Source organism: Leptopilina heterotoma, unplaced genomic scaffold (assembly GCF_015476425.1).
Source record: "Leptopilina heterotoma isolate Lh14 unplaced genomic scaffold, ASM1547642v1 Lhet_121, whole genome shotgun sequence".
In the NCBI taxonomy this organism is placed as follows: Eukaryota; Metazoa; Arthropoda; class Insecta; order Hymenoptera; family Figitidae; genus Leptopilina; species Leptopilina heterotoma.
In genome coordinates, this window is record NW_025110839.1 from 1,375,705 (window position 1) to 1,390,274 (window position 14,570).

A 14,570-nucleotide genomic window follows, 5' to 3' on the forward strand; every position below is an offset into this window, starting at 1 on the left:
CTATTTTTCAATGTTTTATTGAAAAAATATTTTCTATTTTCTAATATTTTCTATTTTCTAGTATTTTCTATTTTTTAATATTTTCTACAAAATCTTTTCTATCTTTCAATATTTTTTCTACAAAATCTTTTCTATCTTTCAATATTTTTTCGAAAAAATATTTTCTATTTTCTAATATTTTCTATTTTTCAATATTTTCTATTTTCTAGTATTTTCTATTTTTTAATATTTTCTCTAGAAAATATTTTCTATTTTTAAATATTTTCTACAATATATTTTCTATTTTTTAATATTTTCTACAAAATCTTTTCTCTTTTCCAATATTTTCTCTAAAAGTATTTTCTATTTTCTAATATTTTCGCTAAAAAATAATTTTTACAAAATATTTACTATTTTTTAATATTTTCTATTTTTTAGTACCTATTTTCTACAAAATCTTTTCTGTTTTTCAATATTTTTTCGAAAAAATATTTTCTATTTTCTAATATTTTCTATTTTTTAATATTTTCTACAAAATATTTTATATTTTTTAAATATTTTCTACAAAACATTTTATATTTTTTAATATTTTCTAATATTTTCGTTAAAACATATTTTCTACAAATTCCTTTTTATTTTTCAATATTTTCAAAAATATTTTCTACAAAATCTTTTCTATTTTTCAATATTTTCTCGAAGGAATATTTTCTATTTTTTAATATTTTCTACAAAATCTTTTCTATTTTTCAATGTTTTATTGAAAAAATATTTTCTATTTTCTAATATTTTCTATTTTCTAGTATTTTCTATTTTTTAATATTTTCTACAAAATCTTTTCTATCTTTCAATATTTTTTCGAAAAAATATTTTCTATTTTCTAGTATTTTCTATTTTTTAATATTTTCTCTAGAAAATATTTTCTATTTTTAAATATTTTCTACAATATATTTTCTATTTTTTTTTTCCAAATTTTTTCTCTTTTCCAATATTTTCTCTAAAAGTATTTTCTATTTTCTAATATTTTCGCTAAAAAATAATTTTTACAAAATATTTATTATTTTTTAATATTTTCTATTTTTTAGTACCTATTTTCTACAAAATCTTTTCTGTTTTTCAATATTTTTTCGAAAAAATATTTTCTATTTTCTAATATTTTCTATTTTTTAATATTTTCTACAAAATATTTTATATTTTTTAAATATTTTTTACAAAACATTTTATATTTTTTAATATTTTCTAATATTTTCGTTAAAACATATTTTCTACAAATTCCTTTTTATTTTTCAATATTTTCAAAAATATTATCTACAAAATCTTTTCTATTTTTCAATATTTTCTCGAAGGAATATTTTCTATTTTTTTAATATTTTCTACAAAATATTTTCTATTTTTTAATGTTTTTTACAGAATCTTTTCTATTTTTCAATATTTTCTTAAAAATTTTTTTTTTTGTTTTTCTAATATTTTCGCTAAAAAGTATTTTCTATTTTTTAATATTTTTTACAAAATCTTTTCTATTTTTTAATATTTTCGCTAAAAAATATTTTTTCCATTTTTGAATATTTTCTCCTCAAAATATAATTTTTTATTCTTCTAAAAAATAAGAGAAAAATGCAATTTAATTAAATATATAGAGTTACGGATAAATTCGAATTATTGCGGGTAATGGAAATTTATAACGTACTCTCGATACTATCGATTTTTTTCACAATACTCTACCCTCAATCTCAGAGATAATTAATAATTTACTTTGCACAATTTTTTTTTCTATCCACTATAAGCAATTTCGGTTTCAATTTAGTATAAATTTGATTGACAACTGAATAATTAAAAATATAAGTAAAGCTATAATAAAAACTTTTTTTTTCTTTTTTTTTAATTAAACGAAGAATATTTTTAGGAGCAAAGGTAAAATATTTATTTATATGTATAAACGTAGAAGTGAAATGAATAAATAAATAATTGCACTTATGAAAAAGAAGTTTGCGTTAAGGAGGACCTGTGATATTAATCAATATCTTTACCTCACCTGAGCTATACACACAAGTGCACTTACAAACTCCACTTCCTGTAGCCATCTGTACGTGCATTGAATATAGAATTTCTAAGAACTTGGTCTTGGTGTTATGAAAATGAAGGTTTTATAATCGATTTACATTTTATTTTAATATTTTTCCTTTGGACTTATGTATTATTATTTTCTGTCTAAGAGTCTTGACATATTTACATAGTGACTTATTTTATTACCAATTCTTTTTTGCGAAAATTTTTATAGTAATATTAATATTGATTATTGCGATCACTACGATTCAGGTAGAGAAGAAACTTCAAAATAATTATTTACCTTATTTTTCAAAAAATTTTCTAATTGAATTTTCGAATTATACAATGAAAAAGATTTTTGAATAATTGAAATTTTTATTTTTAATATTTTGGAGAAAACAATCATGTTTGGAATTTTTTATTAAAATTCTTCAAAAAATTAATTTGTTTTTCTTAAATTGATTGACAAATCAAAAACTGAATTTTCCCATTATGTTATAAAAGTCTTCAAATTCTGAATTTTATTTTCAATTAAAAAATTGAAATTATGTATACAAAATTTATTCGCATGAATTCAATTATTTTCATAAATTTAATAGAATTCGTCGCAAGGATTCAATTATTTTCATAAAAAATAAAATTCTTCGAAACATTTCAATTATTTTTCAAAAAAAAGTAATAAATATATTATCAAAAATTCAATTATTTTCATAAATTTAATAGAATTCATAGCGAAAGTTCAATTAATTTTATAAATAATAAAATTCCTAGAAACATTTCAATTATTTTCAAAAATAATCAAACTCTTCGAAACAATTAAATTATTTGCGAGAAATTGAATATTTTCAATGCAATTCAATTATTTTTAAAAATCTAGTAATTTTTTTTCGTTAGAATTCAATTAGTTTCATAAATAATAAAATTCTTAGCAGAAATTTAATTATTTTTAAACATTTTAATACTAATTTTCTAAAGGAATTCAATTATTTTAAGAGATAATAAAATTCTTCGAAAAATTTCAATTATTCTTTGGATGAAAAGGAAAAAAATTGCGATAATTTCTATTTGTTAATCACGATTTTTAAGGAAATTATATTTTTTTAATAAATGAAAAAATTGAGAATTTTGCATTATTTCTATTTTATAATCACAACTAGCAAAACTACACTCGCGCAAGCGCCCGTGAAATTTTCGTTGCCCTTGTTACTTTAAAAGATTTGCTTTTTAAAGTTTAATGAAAATTCTTCATTTAAAAAAAAAAATAATTTTTCTAACAGTTTTTCTTTAAATTTAATTATTTGAACAACTGGTTTAGAAATCGCCAAGATATTTTAACAGCAACTTGAATGTAAGATATTTTTGATTAAATAATTGAACTTTCCAGTGGTAGTAAGTTTCTTCTAAATTTTTTTAAAATCCAATTATTTTCCAAATTCTCAATTAGAATTCTTCAAAAATACGTTTACATTTCAAAATAATTTTTAATACTAAACAAATAAAATTCATTAAAATATTAAATTTATTTCAATAGAATTTAACAAAATTTTCAATTGTTTCAATTTTTAAAAATTTTTTTCGGAAATACAATTATTTTTAAAAAATTTAATTACATTTTTCAAAAAAGAAATTTTCTCGGAATTTCTAAATTAAATTATTCAAAACTTCAATAGTTTTTGTTAAACAAAAAATTAAAAACTTATTCTTATTCATTTTTCGACAGGAATTAATATTTCAAATAATTTCAATGAAAAACCTCATGAAATTCAATTATTTCTAAAAATTGCAATTGCAATTCTTCCAAAATTCAATTATTTTTTTAGAAGTTTTAAACGAAATTTATTATTGAAAAACTTTAAGAACGATCCGGAATTAAAATTAAAATTAAATTAAAGGACTATAGTGTAACTTAAGAAAAATAATTTATTTAATAATTTTTTAAAATACTGATTTAATTATTTTTAAAATATAAATAAAAAAATATAAAATTTTACAAAATTTCCAATTATTTCAATTTTTTAAAATTATTTTCGGGTATTTTATTTACAAATTAACTGTCAATCTTTTGGTATGAAAAATTGTTTTTTTTTTGGAAAAAATATTTAAAATACTTTCCACGATAAAGAATTTTGTTTAAATTTTGAATAATATTATAAAAATGCTGAAAATGTGTTTTCTTTTCTGTAAAATCTATCTTATAAGAATTGAATTAAAATTGCAAAAAGAAGAATAGTCTAGACTGTGAAATTATGCAAAGTGGATGCATGGAGATGAAACGGATAAACATGAAACGCGTACAGTGCACAGGACTATAGTGTAATTACTAAAGGATTGTATGTATAGTTCTCATGAAAATGTCCATATGCCTTCCGCATGTTTTTTCAGTTGTCAGTTTCGTATTTTAATTCCGGATCGTATCCAAGACTAGAAATATCTCACAAGCGATAAATTTTCCCTTTTTCAAAACTCATTTTTCAGTAATTTTTCATTCAATTTTAAAATGGCAAAACTTTTCCCTCATTTGGTAATTGACTTGTGGAGTATATTTGTTATTTTATTATTTTGCTTAATTCTTTTTTTTTTGTTATTTACTATTTATTATTTGGGTTGTCAAACCATTTTACTTCGCCTAATGTATATTTGGTCTTTTCAAAAAACTTTATTTTTACATGTTTTGCGATGACAAAACACACGATAATTAAAAAAAATATTTTTCTTTTAAAAAAACAATTTTTTAATTTAAAAATTTTTATTTTTAAAATTTAGCAATAAAAAATTAACAAAAGATTTTAAACTGAAATTTAAAAAAAAATTATTTATTTTAACCCAGTTTTTATAATTTTGTTAACCTATATTTATGAAAAGTTATTTCAATTATTATTATCTCTATGAGGAAGTAAAGTATTCATTTCATGAACGCAAAGAGAATTACAAAAATATACAACTTGACAGCGGTTTCTTTTTTAATTGTTTGAATTGCCCTTGTATTTTGAAATTATAATTTGGATTTAATTGAATCTGACATAATTAAATTATAATTGATGTTAATTGGAATTATTGTATTTTAGCTCGACTGCTGTGGCATGAATGGCCCTTCCGATTGGGCCAAGGCTGGATTCCAAGACAATACTTTGCCACTAACTTGCTGCCATAATGTTCCATTGAAGACAAACACAACTCATCAAAGCACGTGCGATATGAATTCGCTGACTGTTCGTGAGAAAGGATGTTTCAATAAATTTCGATCATTCATCGAAGATAGAGCCGTTGTCTTGGGAGGCGTTGGCATTGGAATCGCTTTGGTTCAGGTATTTTACAATTTTGCCAATTTGTATTTTTTTTCTTTAAAAATAATTACGTACTTTTACTAATTATTTAGAAAATTAATTTTTTTTAATTTATTGATAGAATTTATTTGAACAGGGTTGCCACAGGTCAGGGAAATGTTAGGAAATTTTATCAGTACTATAGAAAAATATCAAATTTCAAGAATTAATACAAAAAAAATCATAAGGTACTTTTGGTGTAAAAAACATTTTTGAAATACTCATTCAATTCTCCTTGATTTTTTTTCAATTTGAAAGCTTTTAAAAATTTGAAAAAAATATGTTTCGGAGGAATTTTAATTCAATTTTTTAATGATAGGTACTTTAATTAATTACAAAACTTTATTAAAGATCTAGCAAATGTTACGCGCGCTAAACTTGGTTTTCAATTTATTATTAGGCAAATTACAAATTTATTTCTAAACAACAAATTTCAAAGTTTAGATTTTTAATTTAAAAAAATCCACTTATTAACTAATTAATTTTTTTCAAAAATTTTACTAAAATTCATCGCAGAAATTCAATTATTTTCAAAAATTTTAATAAAGTTCTTTATAAAAATTAAATTCAACATAATTATAATGAGATTTTTTAAAAGATTTCAATTATTAGCCTGAATACTAAAATTCTTGTCAAAATTCAATTATTTTTAAAATTTTAATAAAACTCGGAAGAATTTAATTTACTTCAAAACCAAAGAATAAAATTCTTCGCCAAAATTCAATTATTTTCATAAATAATAAAATTTTTCTCACAAATTCTATTATTTTCAAAAATATTAATAATCTTAGGAAGAATTCAATTATTTAAAAGAATTCTATAATTCATGACAAGAATTTAATTACCTTTATAAATAACAAGATTCTTCGCAGAAATTCAATTATATTCGAAAATTTTACTAAAATCCTTGTCAGAATTCAATTATTTTAAAAAATTCTAAAAATCTTGTCAAAAATTTAATTAATTTTATAAATAACAAGATTATTTGCAAAAATTCAATTACTTTTAAAACTTTTAATAAAATCCTTAACAAGAATTCAATTATCTCTATAAATAATAAAATTCTTCGCAGAAATTCAATTATTTTAAAATTTTTTACTAAAATTCGCAAGAATGCAATTTATTACAAAGACTTTTGAAAAAATTCTTCGCAAATATTAAAATAATTTTTTAAGTAATAAAATTCTTCTCAGGAATTCAATTATTTTTAAAAGAATAAAATTTTTCTTAGAAAATGAATTATTTTAAAAAATTTCAGTAAAATTTGATTCAAAAATTCAATTAGTTTTCTTGATAATAAAATTTTCATAAGAATTAAATTATTTAAAACACAACATAAAATTTGTGAAAAAAATCAATTATTTAAAAAGAATTTTATAAAATTCTTCACAAGAATTAAATTACTAAAAAAAAATTAATAAAGTTCTTCGTTATAACCTTAATATTTTATTAATTAAGTTACCTTCAGAAGAATCCAAAATTGTTGGGAGCCAGTCCGATCGCTGGACAATAAAAAAAAAATAAACAAAAGACTAAATAATAATAAAATAAATAAAAAAAAGTAAATTCTTTATTAATTTGAGACTAGGACCACTGAATTAATTTAATATTTGAATCATACTCAAGAATGAAAATAATTTTGACAAAATCTCACCAAAAGTTGAAAATCAATGACAGATTCAGCAAATCTCCAGGAAATTAATAATTAATTCCAAAATCTGCAATTATGGCTCCAATTCACAAATTCACAAAAAGTTATAATAAATCACTAATAGTAAATATTCAAGTTAAATGAAATTAAATCAAAATTGACTTTGCAAATTAAATTTACGTCCGTCTCATATAATTTCACAAAAAGAATTAAAGTGAATTAAAGTTAATAGATTGTTTATTATTCTCCCTGGAGATCTTTTGCTAACAAAAAAATTGAAAATCGAATTATTTAAAAATTATAACAATGAATCGTAAACAATTGATAAATTAATTTTGAAGACATTAATAAAAAAAATTAAAGTAAATTAAAGTAAAGAATATTTGTAAATTGTAAATTTTTACAAGATTACATCGTAAGGATTCAATTATTTTTATAAATAAAAGATTCTTTCAGAAATTAAATTACTTTAAAAAGTTTTAGTAAAATTCTTTACAAGAATTCGATTATCTTAATAAATAATAAAATTCTTCGCAGAAATTCAATTATTTTCAAAAATTTTACTAAAATTCTTCGCAGAAATTCAATTATTTTCAAAATTTTAATTAAATTCTTCTCAGAAATTCAATTATTATTATTATTTATTATTATTATTTTTTTTACTAAATTATTATAAATTTTACTAAATTACTATTATTTTTCCTAAAATTCTTGTCATAATTCAATTACTTGCATAAATAATAACATTCTTCAAAGAAATTAAATTATTTTCAATATACTTCAATTATTTTAAAACATTTAGCAAATTTTTTTTTTGCAAGAATTCAATTAGTTTTATGAATATTAAAATTTTTCCTAGAAATTCAATTATTTCCAATACAATTCAATTTTGGCACGAATTTAATTATTTCTAAACATATTTACAAAATTCTTGCCAGGAATTCAATTATTTTCAGAGATAATAACAAAAATTGAATTACTTTCAACAGTTCAATTATTTTCAAAAATTTAAATAAAATTCTTCCCAAGAAGTAAATTATTTTCATAAATAATAACATTTTTGTCAGGAATTCAATTATATTCGTTACAATTTCAATCAAAATTCACGTGGGAATTAAATTATTTTTGGAAGTTAATAAAAGTTAATAAAAGTCCTTCGAAAGAATTTAATTATTTTAATAAATATTATTCAAAACGTCGAGTTCTCAACTTCTCGAAGTTTCAAAACTAAAATTCATTTAAAATTATTGAATTTTTCTTAACATGTATTTGAAAATATTTAAAATTTTCAAGGATTCGAGTAAAAATAATTGGATTTTTTAATTATTTTTCTGAAATTTAAAAAATAATTTTGTAGTGAAGTTTGCGAAAGTTAAACTATTTTTATTTTTAAAATAAGTAGACACTGTCTTAAACTTTAAAATTAAATTTTTGCTTCTAAAAATTATTATTTTTATAATTGAAATCCTTTTTTATTAATAATTTTATTATTATTATTAATTATTTATTTTTTGTTTTTATTTTATTATTATTTTATTATTACTAATTTATTTTATTAACTTTGTATAGGAAGGAGGGAAATAGCTAAAAATTCAGTCTGGAAATCAGAGAAAACAAAATTAAATTTCTGTGGCAACCTTGTTCGAAACTTTGTTTTTTTTTGAAAAAATGTTTTTGAAAAAAATTTATATTTTTTTCTAAATTAATTCATTGAGAATTTTTTAAATAGAATTTACCAGAATAATTGTTAAATATTTCAGCTAATTGGAGTAACATTTGCGTGCTGTTTGGCTCGTTCGATTCGTCGTGAATACGAGACAGTGTAAGATGATTAAAAAAACAACACTTTTTCATTGCAATACGCCTCACGTGCACTTTTCTTATATATTATATATATAAAAAAAAATCAATCTTACGATGTCTATTCCACTACTGTAAATGTTGCGTTACTTGTTTAACTCTCGAACCGATTTGCACAATCACAAAATATTTTCTTTTCTTTTGCTCAATCTGCCAACATGATGAATTCTTTTAAAAAAAAGAAAAAAAAGGTGATTTTTTCACACCTAGTAAATATAAAAAAAAACAAAATATTGGCAGAAGAAAACTGGCTTGGGTTTTTTAAAATTAAATTGCTAACCGCAACGAAAGCATGTAAAAGAAGGTTTTTCTTTTTCTTTTCGCAACAAAAATTTTAACAGAAAATTCGTCGATTTAAAAATTTTTTTTTTATATTCCCTAAGTTTTTCTCAATATGATAATAAGTGTCAATTGCTTACAAAATAGTTCATTGTGCAGCTTATTCGTGTCGCTATTATAATCGCCTACAATTGAGAAATTTTTTTTTTCTTGGAAAAAAAACCAGTATTTTGTGAATTTTTTTTGCAAATTCTCTTTTTTATACATATTTAATATGTATATTGTAGTCGCCATTGTAGCTTTTTGTCACCCGACACTCTTTCAAACGAAAGTAATAGACTCTAAGTATATTGTTGATATTTCATTTTGCATAATATTATTTTATTATTTTTCTAATTGGTTTATTTTTTGTTTATTCACTATAAGTCTAGTATTTTATTTTAGGTCCTTAATTTTTATATTTATTCTCAAGTTACTCAAATTATTGACTTTATTTATTATTCACGAATTTTTTCAAAGTATTTTATTTAAGAAGTTTAACGTTTGTTTATAATTATTAATTAATCATATTCCTTTTTTCTCGAAGAATTTTTTTACTCTATTTTTGCACTTTAAAGAGAATTACGTTAAGTTTCAATTTCCAATGTTTAAGTAGATTTTTCGTATATATAAGAGAATTTTTTGTAAGTATTTAAAGAACTTTTTGCATTTAAAAAGTAATTGTTCGTTAAAAAGAGTAATTATTAATTACGAAAATTAATTATTACCAGCAAAACTTAATTATTACTTACAAAAATTAATTAATAATTGAAAAAATAAATTATTAAAGTTAATTATATCGAAAATTAAACATTAAAGTTAATTATATTGAAAATTAATTATCAAAAAAATTCGAATATCTAGAAAGTTTTTCGATTCATTTAAAAATTTCCGTTTATTTTCTCTCGAATTTAATCTTTTTGTCGAATTTTATTTTTTATCGAATTTTATTTTCTCCTGAATTTTAAATCCCCCCCCCCCCGAATTATTAATTCGATCCTCAATTAAAACTGATTAATTAACCGAAGAATTTTCAGTTAATCTCAAATAATTGTCATTTGGAAATTAATAATTTCACACACAAGGTGGAAGCAAAAAAAAAAAAAATTCTGGTGGAATTTTCTTTAATCTTTGTAAATTGTAATAACGTAAGTTTAAGTTTTATATACTGATAAAAACGAAAAATAACATAGAAAAATGTAAACTGATCGCCGTAAAGCATGTACGAGGGGATTTTTTCTATAAAATAATAAAAAAAAAACGTAGCATTTTTGCACTCCCAAGAAATAAAAGCGTATCGAATTATTTCACACAGCTCGCACCGCAGAAACGCAAAAAGCTACGCACAATTTTGCAATTAATATAATTTCTCTCCTTTTTTGTAATTTTGGTTTTTAAAACAAGACTCTCGGATATGATAATTATGTTATTTTTTACACGACTTTACTTTTGATAAATGATACGCTTTTGTTTCTTTGTCAGGCAATGCGCTGCACCTAACTCTTATAAATAACGATTTCGATATATATAGTTGAAACGTAACTAATTCGTATAATATATATAAATATATATATATATGATTCGTAATAAACAAAAAGAGGCTGTGATCGAGAGTCCTGTGTCCTTAAAGCATGCAAATCCAAAGCTTAATGATTGCAAATTTTAATATTCAGAAAATTCGGTGTTTTTGTGGTAGAAATTTTGTTGATATTGGAAATATTCATTTAACTTCAATTTTTTTCTTCTATTTATTGTTTTTTTTTCTTTGGTATATTAAATTTTTTATTTTATTAACAACATTTTTCTCTGATTGGTAATTTTTGAAAAGAGAGTAAATAAAATAATTTATTTATAAAAATAAATAAATAGAAAAAGTGAAGTGAAATAAAATAATTATTAATATAATAATAATTTTTTTATAAATATTTTATTTATTTTCTTTCGAATTTTCTTTTCTTTTCTATCGAATTCTATTATTTTTAGTTTTTTTCTGTCAAATCTCATTTTCTCTCGAAGTTTTATTTTTATTTTCTGTCGAATTTTATTTTCTTTTTCCCTCAAATTTCCATTTATTTTTTGGCAAATTTAATATTTTCCCAAATTTTGATTTATTTTCTGTCAAATTTCATTTTCTTTCGAATTTTATTTTACTTTCTGTCAAATTTCATTTTCTTTCGATTTTTTTTTTAATTTCTGACGAAATTTAATTTCCTCTCAAATTTTATTTTATTTTCTGTCGAATTTCATTTTTATTTTCCGACAAAATGTAATTTTCTTTCAAATTTTTATTTATTTTCTGTCAAATTTAATTTTCTCTGGAATTTAATTTTCTGTCAAATTTCATTTTTTCTCAAATTCTAATTTTGTTTCAAATTTCATTTTATTTTTTGTAGAATTTTTTTTCCCACGAAATTTAATTTTCCCTCAAATTTCGATTTATTTTCTGTCAAATTTAATTTCCCTAAATTTTTATTTTATTTTCTTTCGATTTTACTTTCTTTTCCCTCAAATTTAGATTTCTTTTCTGTCAAATTTCATTTTATCTCGAATTTTTTTTTATATTCTGACGAAATTTAATTTTCTCTCAAAATATTATTTTATCGAATTTTATTTTTTCTCGAAGTTTTTTTTCATTTTCCGCCGAAATTTAATTTTTTCTCAAATTTTATTTTATTTTCTTTCGAATTTAATTTTATTTTTTCTCGAATTTTTTTTATTTTCTCCCTAAATTTTATTTTCTCTCGATTTTTATTTTATTTTCAACCAAAAATTTATAAAATTTATAATCTACAATAATATTTATTATTTCGTAACAAACACGAGCGTCAAGAAGAACGTCAATAAATTTTAGAAAAAAATAGAAAATTATAAATCAGTAATTAATAATTATTAATTACTAATTATTAATGATTAATTAAGAGAAAGTGTTGAATATTTAATTAATAAAACGAGTTAATAAAATAATTTTAAAAATTGACATAATTAATAAAAGAAATAAGAAATAAAACACTTTTCCGAAAATTGAAAATTTGCAATTATCTGAGAAATTCCATAGCAAAAAAAAAACTAACGTCCAGAACCGTTCCTAAATAATTTTCTTTGATTCTCGTCACTGTTCTTGTAATTTATGAAAAAAAAAATAACGTAAGGTCTATAGTTTAGTTTAAAAAAAAAATTTATATTATATGAGAAAGTATTCTGTTGTTTTCTACATTTGTAAAGTCTACGTAGTGTTATATCCATAGAGTCAAAGTCTAAAAGAGCACGAGTGTTATTTTCTATAATTTTTTCTTTTTTTTAATCAGCGATAGTACAATCCAAAAATTTTTTTTTTATATTGTCGAAAGATATTCTTTTTTTTATTCTTGCTTCTTATTGACTGCCTTTGCATTTGGTGGCAGATCAGAAATATTTTTGTACTCTGTTACTGTTATTCACGAGAATTTATAATTTTTATTATTATTTTCGATTAAATTGTTTATATGTATGCGAAAAAATGTTCATTTAATTGCTGATAAGATTATTTTGTACTATTTTTCTTTTGACCATTTTTTTGTACTTTTATTTTGAACTAATTTTGCATTTTTTTTTTTTTTTTTGACTACTTTTTATTTTATTTTTTTTTTTTAGACTTTTTTCGTACTTTTTTCTATTATTTTTTTAACTAATTTTTTGTACTTTTATTTTGAACTATTTTTGCATTATTACTTTTTTTTACTATTTTTTTTGTATAATTTTCTTAAACTATTTTTTGTAACTTTTTTGGACTTTCTTCGTACTTTTTCTATTATTTTTTTTTATTTTTTGTACTTTTATTTTGAACTATTTTTGCATTGGTTTTTTACTACATTTTTTAATGATTTTTTTGGACTATTTTTTTGAACTTTTTTCGTACTTTTTTCTATTATTTATTAGACTATTTTTTTGTATCATTATTTCTTGAACTATTTTTTTTTTACTATTTTTTTGCCTATTGTACGTTTACTGCTTCTCTCAGTATGTATATTGCACTTACGTATAATGCATTCTATCGTAAAAAAAAATATTTTTTGAAAAATATTCATGCTTGGTGACATAACATTTTTACTTACAGCGAAACCACAGCACACTGATCAGCCACCACTTAGGAGGCATATTAACATAATATTGTCCATCATACATTTAGATATTCATCGCGTTTCTAGATTTTTCAACGTGCTTACGAATTTTAAAAGAAAAAAAGGACAAAATAAAGGAATGATGCTCAAATTTCACAAAAGAAAATTTCTTCATTTTCAATTAACTCGAATCTATTTTGCGTTAATTGTAAATTTTACAAAAAAAAAAAAAAACAAATGGAAAAATTGCAAACATATGTTCGACGAATCGAAGAAAATAATTACTAAAGTCAATAATAATCAAATTAAGGGCGTTTTACTATTTTCGGTTAAAAAAAAAATATTTTATAAATAGCAAGACATTTTTTTCGCGTTACAATTTTAAATTGTAATTTTTTTTTTATAAGTAATATTAATTATTTACATTTAAATATTAATTGAATATCAAATTTTATAAAGTAAGGACTAAATAATAATTAAACTGTGTAACTAAAAATAATATTAAATTAATAACAGGGTAAAATTTTACTAATTTTTTATTTTAATAAAAAATTTGTTTGCAAATTACTTTTTTTTCTCGAAAATATTCAAAATAATCAAAAAGAATTTTCTTGCTTTTATAAATTGGATTTTTTTCTTTGTTAAATGTCGAGCGTCCTTTAAAAGTAAAACTGCCAGGTTATGCCAAAAAGCAAAGACTGAAAATTTTTACTGTTTTACCTTTGAAATCATTTACAAAAAAAAACAAATGCTTTTCGCAAGTTGAGTAGAATTAGGAAAACTTAATTGCAAAATAAAATTAGAAAATGAATTTCTTCGCTACAAAAACAAATGATAATAATTAGTTTTAAATAATTCGAATAAAAATAAAAGAAATGAACTTTGAAAATTGTGAGAATTGAAATTTTTTAAATTAAGAATTGAAAAAGTTAATTCTTTAAAATTAAGAATTGAAAAATTCAATTCTTTGAAATTAAAAATTGAAAAAAGTCAATTCTTTGAAATTATGAATTGAAAAGTTAATTCTTTGAAATTAAAAATTGCAAATATTAAATTTTGATAACTTAAAATTAAAAGAAATAAATTTTTCAAACTAAAAATTGAAATGAAATTGAATTTTTGAGATTAAAAATTGAAAATATTGAATTTTTGACTTTAAAATTGAAAAAATATGATTATTTCAATTTAAATCTTGAAAAAGTCCAATCACTGCAACTAAAAATTGATTTTTTGTAATTGAAGTTTGAAAGAATTGAATTTTTCAAATTTAAAATTGAAAAAGTGTAATATTTCAAATTT

General features: G+C 20.4%; 1 protein-coding gene across 1 annotated transcript in view; it reads left to right on the forward strand.

Annotated features, from left to right (window-relative positions):
- LOC122511018 (CD63 antigen-like) overlaps window positions 1–13,473 on the forward strand; it is a 32,323-nt gene extending 18,850 nt beyond the window's left edge. The window contains exons 4-6 of the mRNA XM_043626016.1: window positions 5,088–5,327; window positions 8,757–8,818; window positions 13,268–13,473. Of these exons, the coding sequence (XP_043481951.1) occupies window positions 5,088–5,327; window positions 8,757–8,818; window positions 13,268–13,286 (321 nt within the window). The 3' untranslated portion in view covers window positions 13,287–13,473. The remainder of the gene's footprint in view (window positions 1–5,087; window positions 5,328–8,756; window positions 8,819–13,267) is intronic.
- The last annotated feature ends 1,097 nt before the right edge of the window (window positions 13,474–14,570 follow it).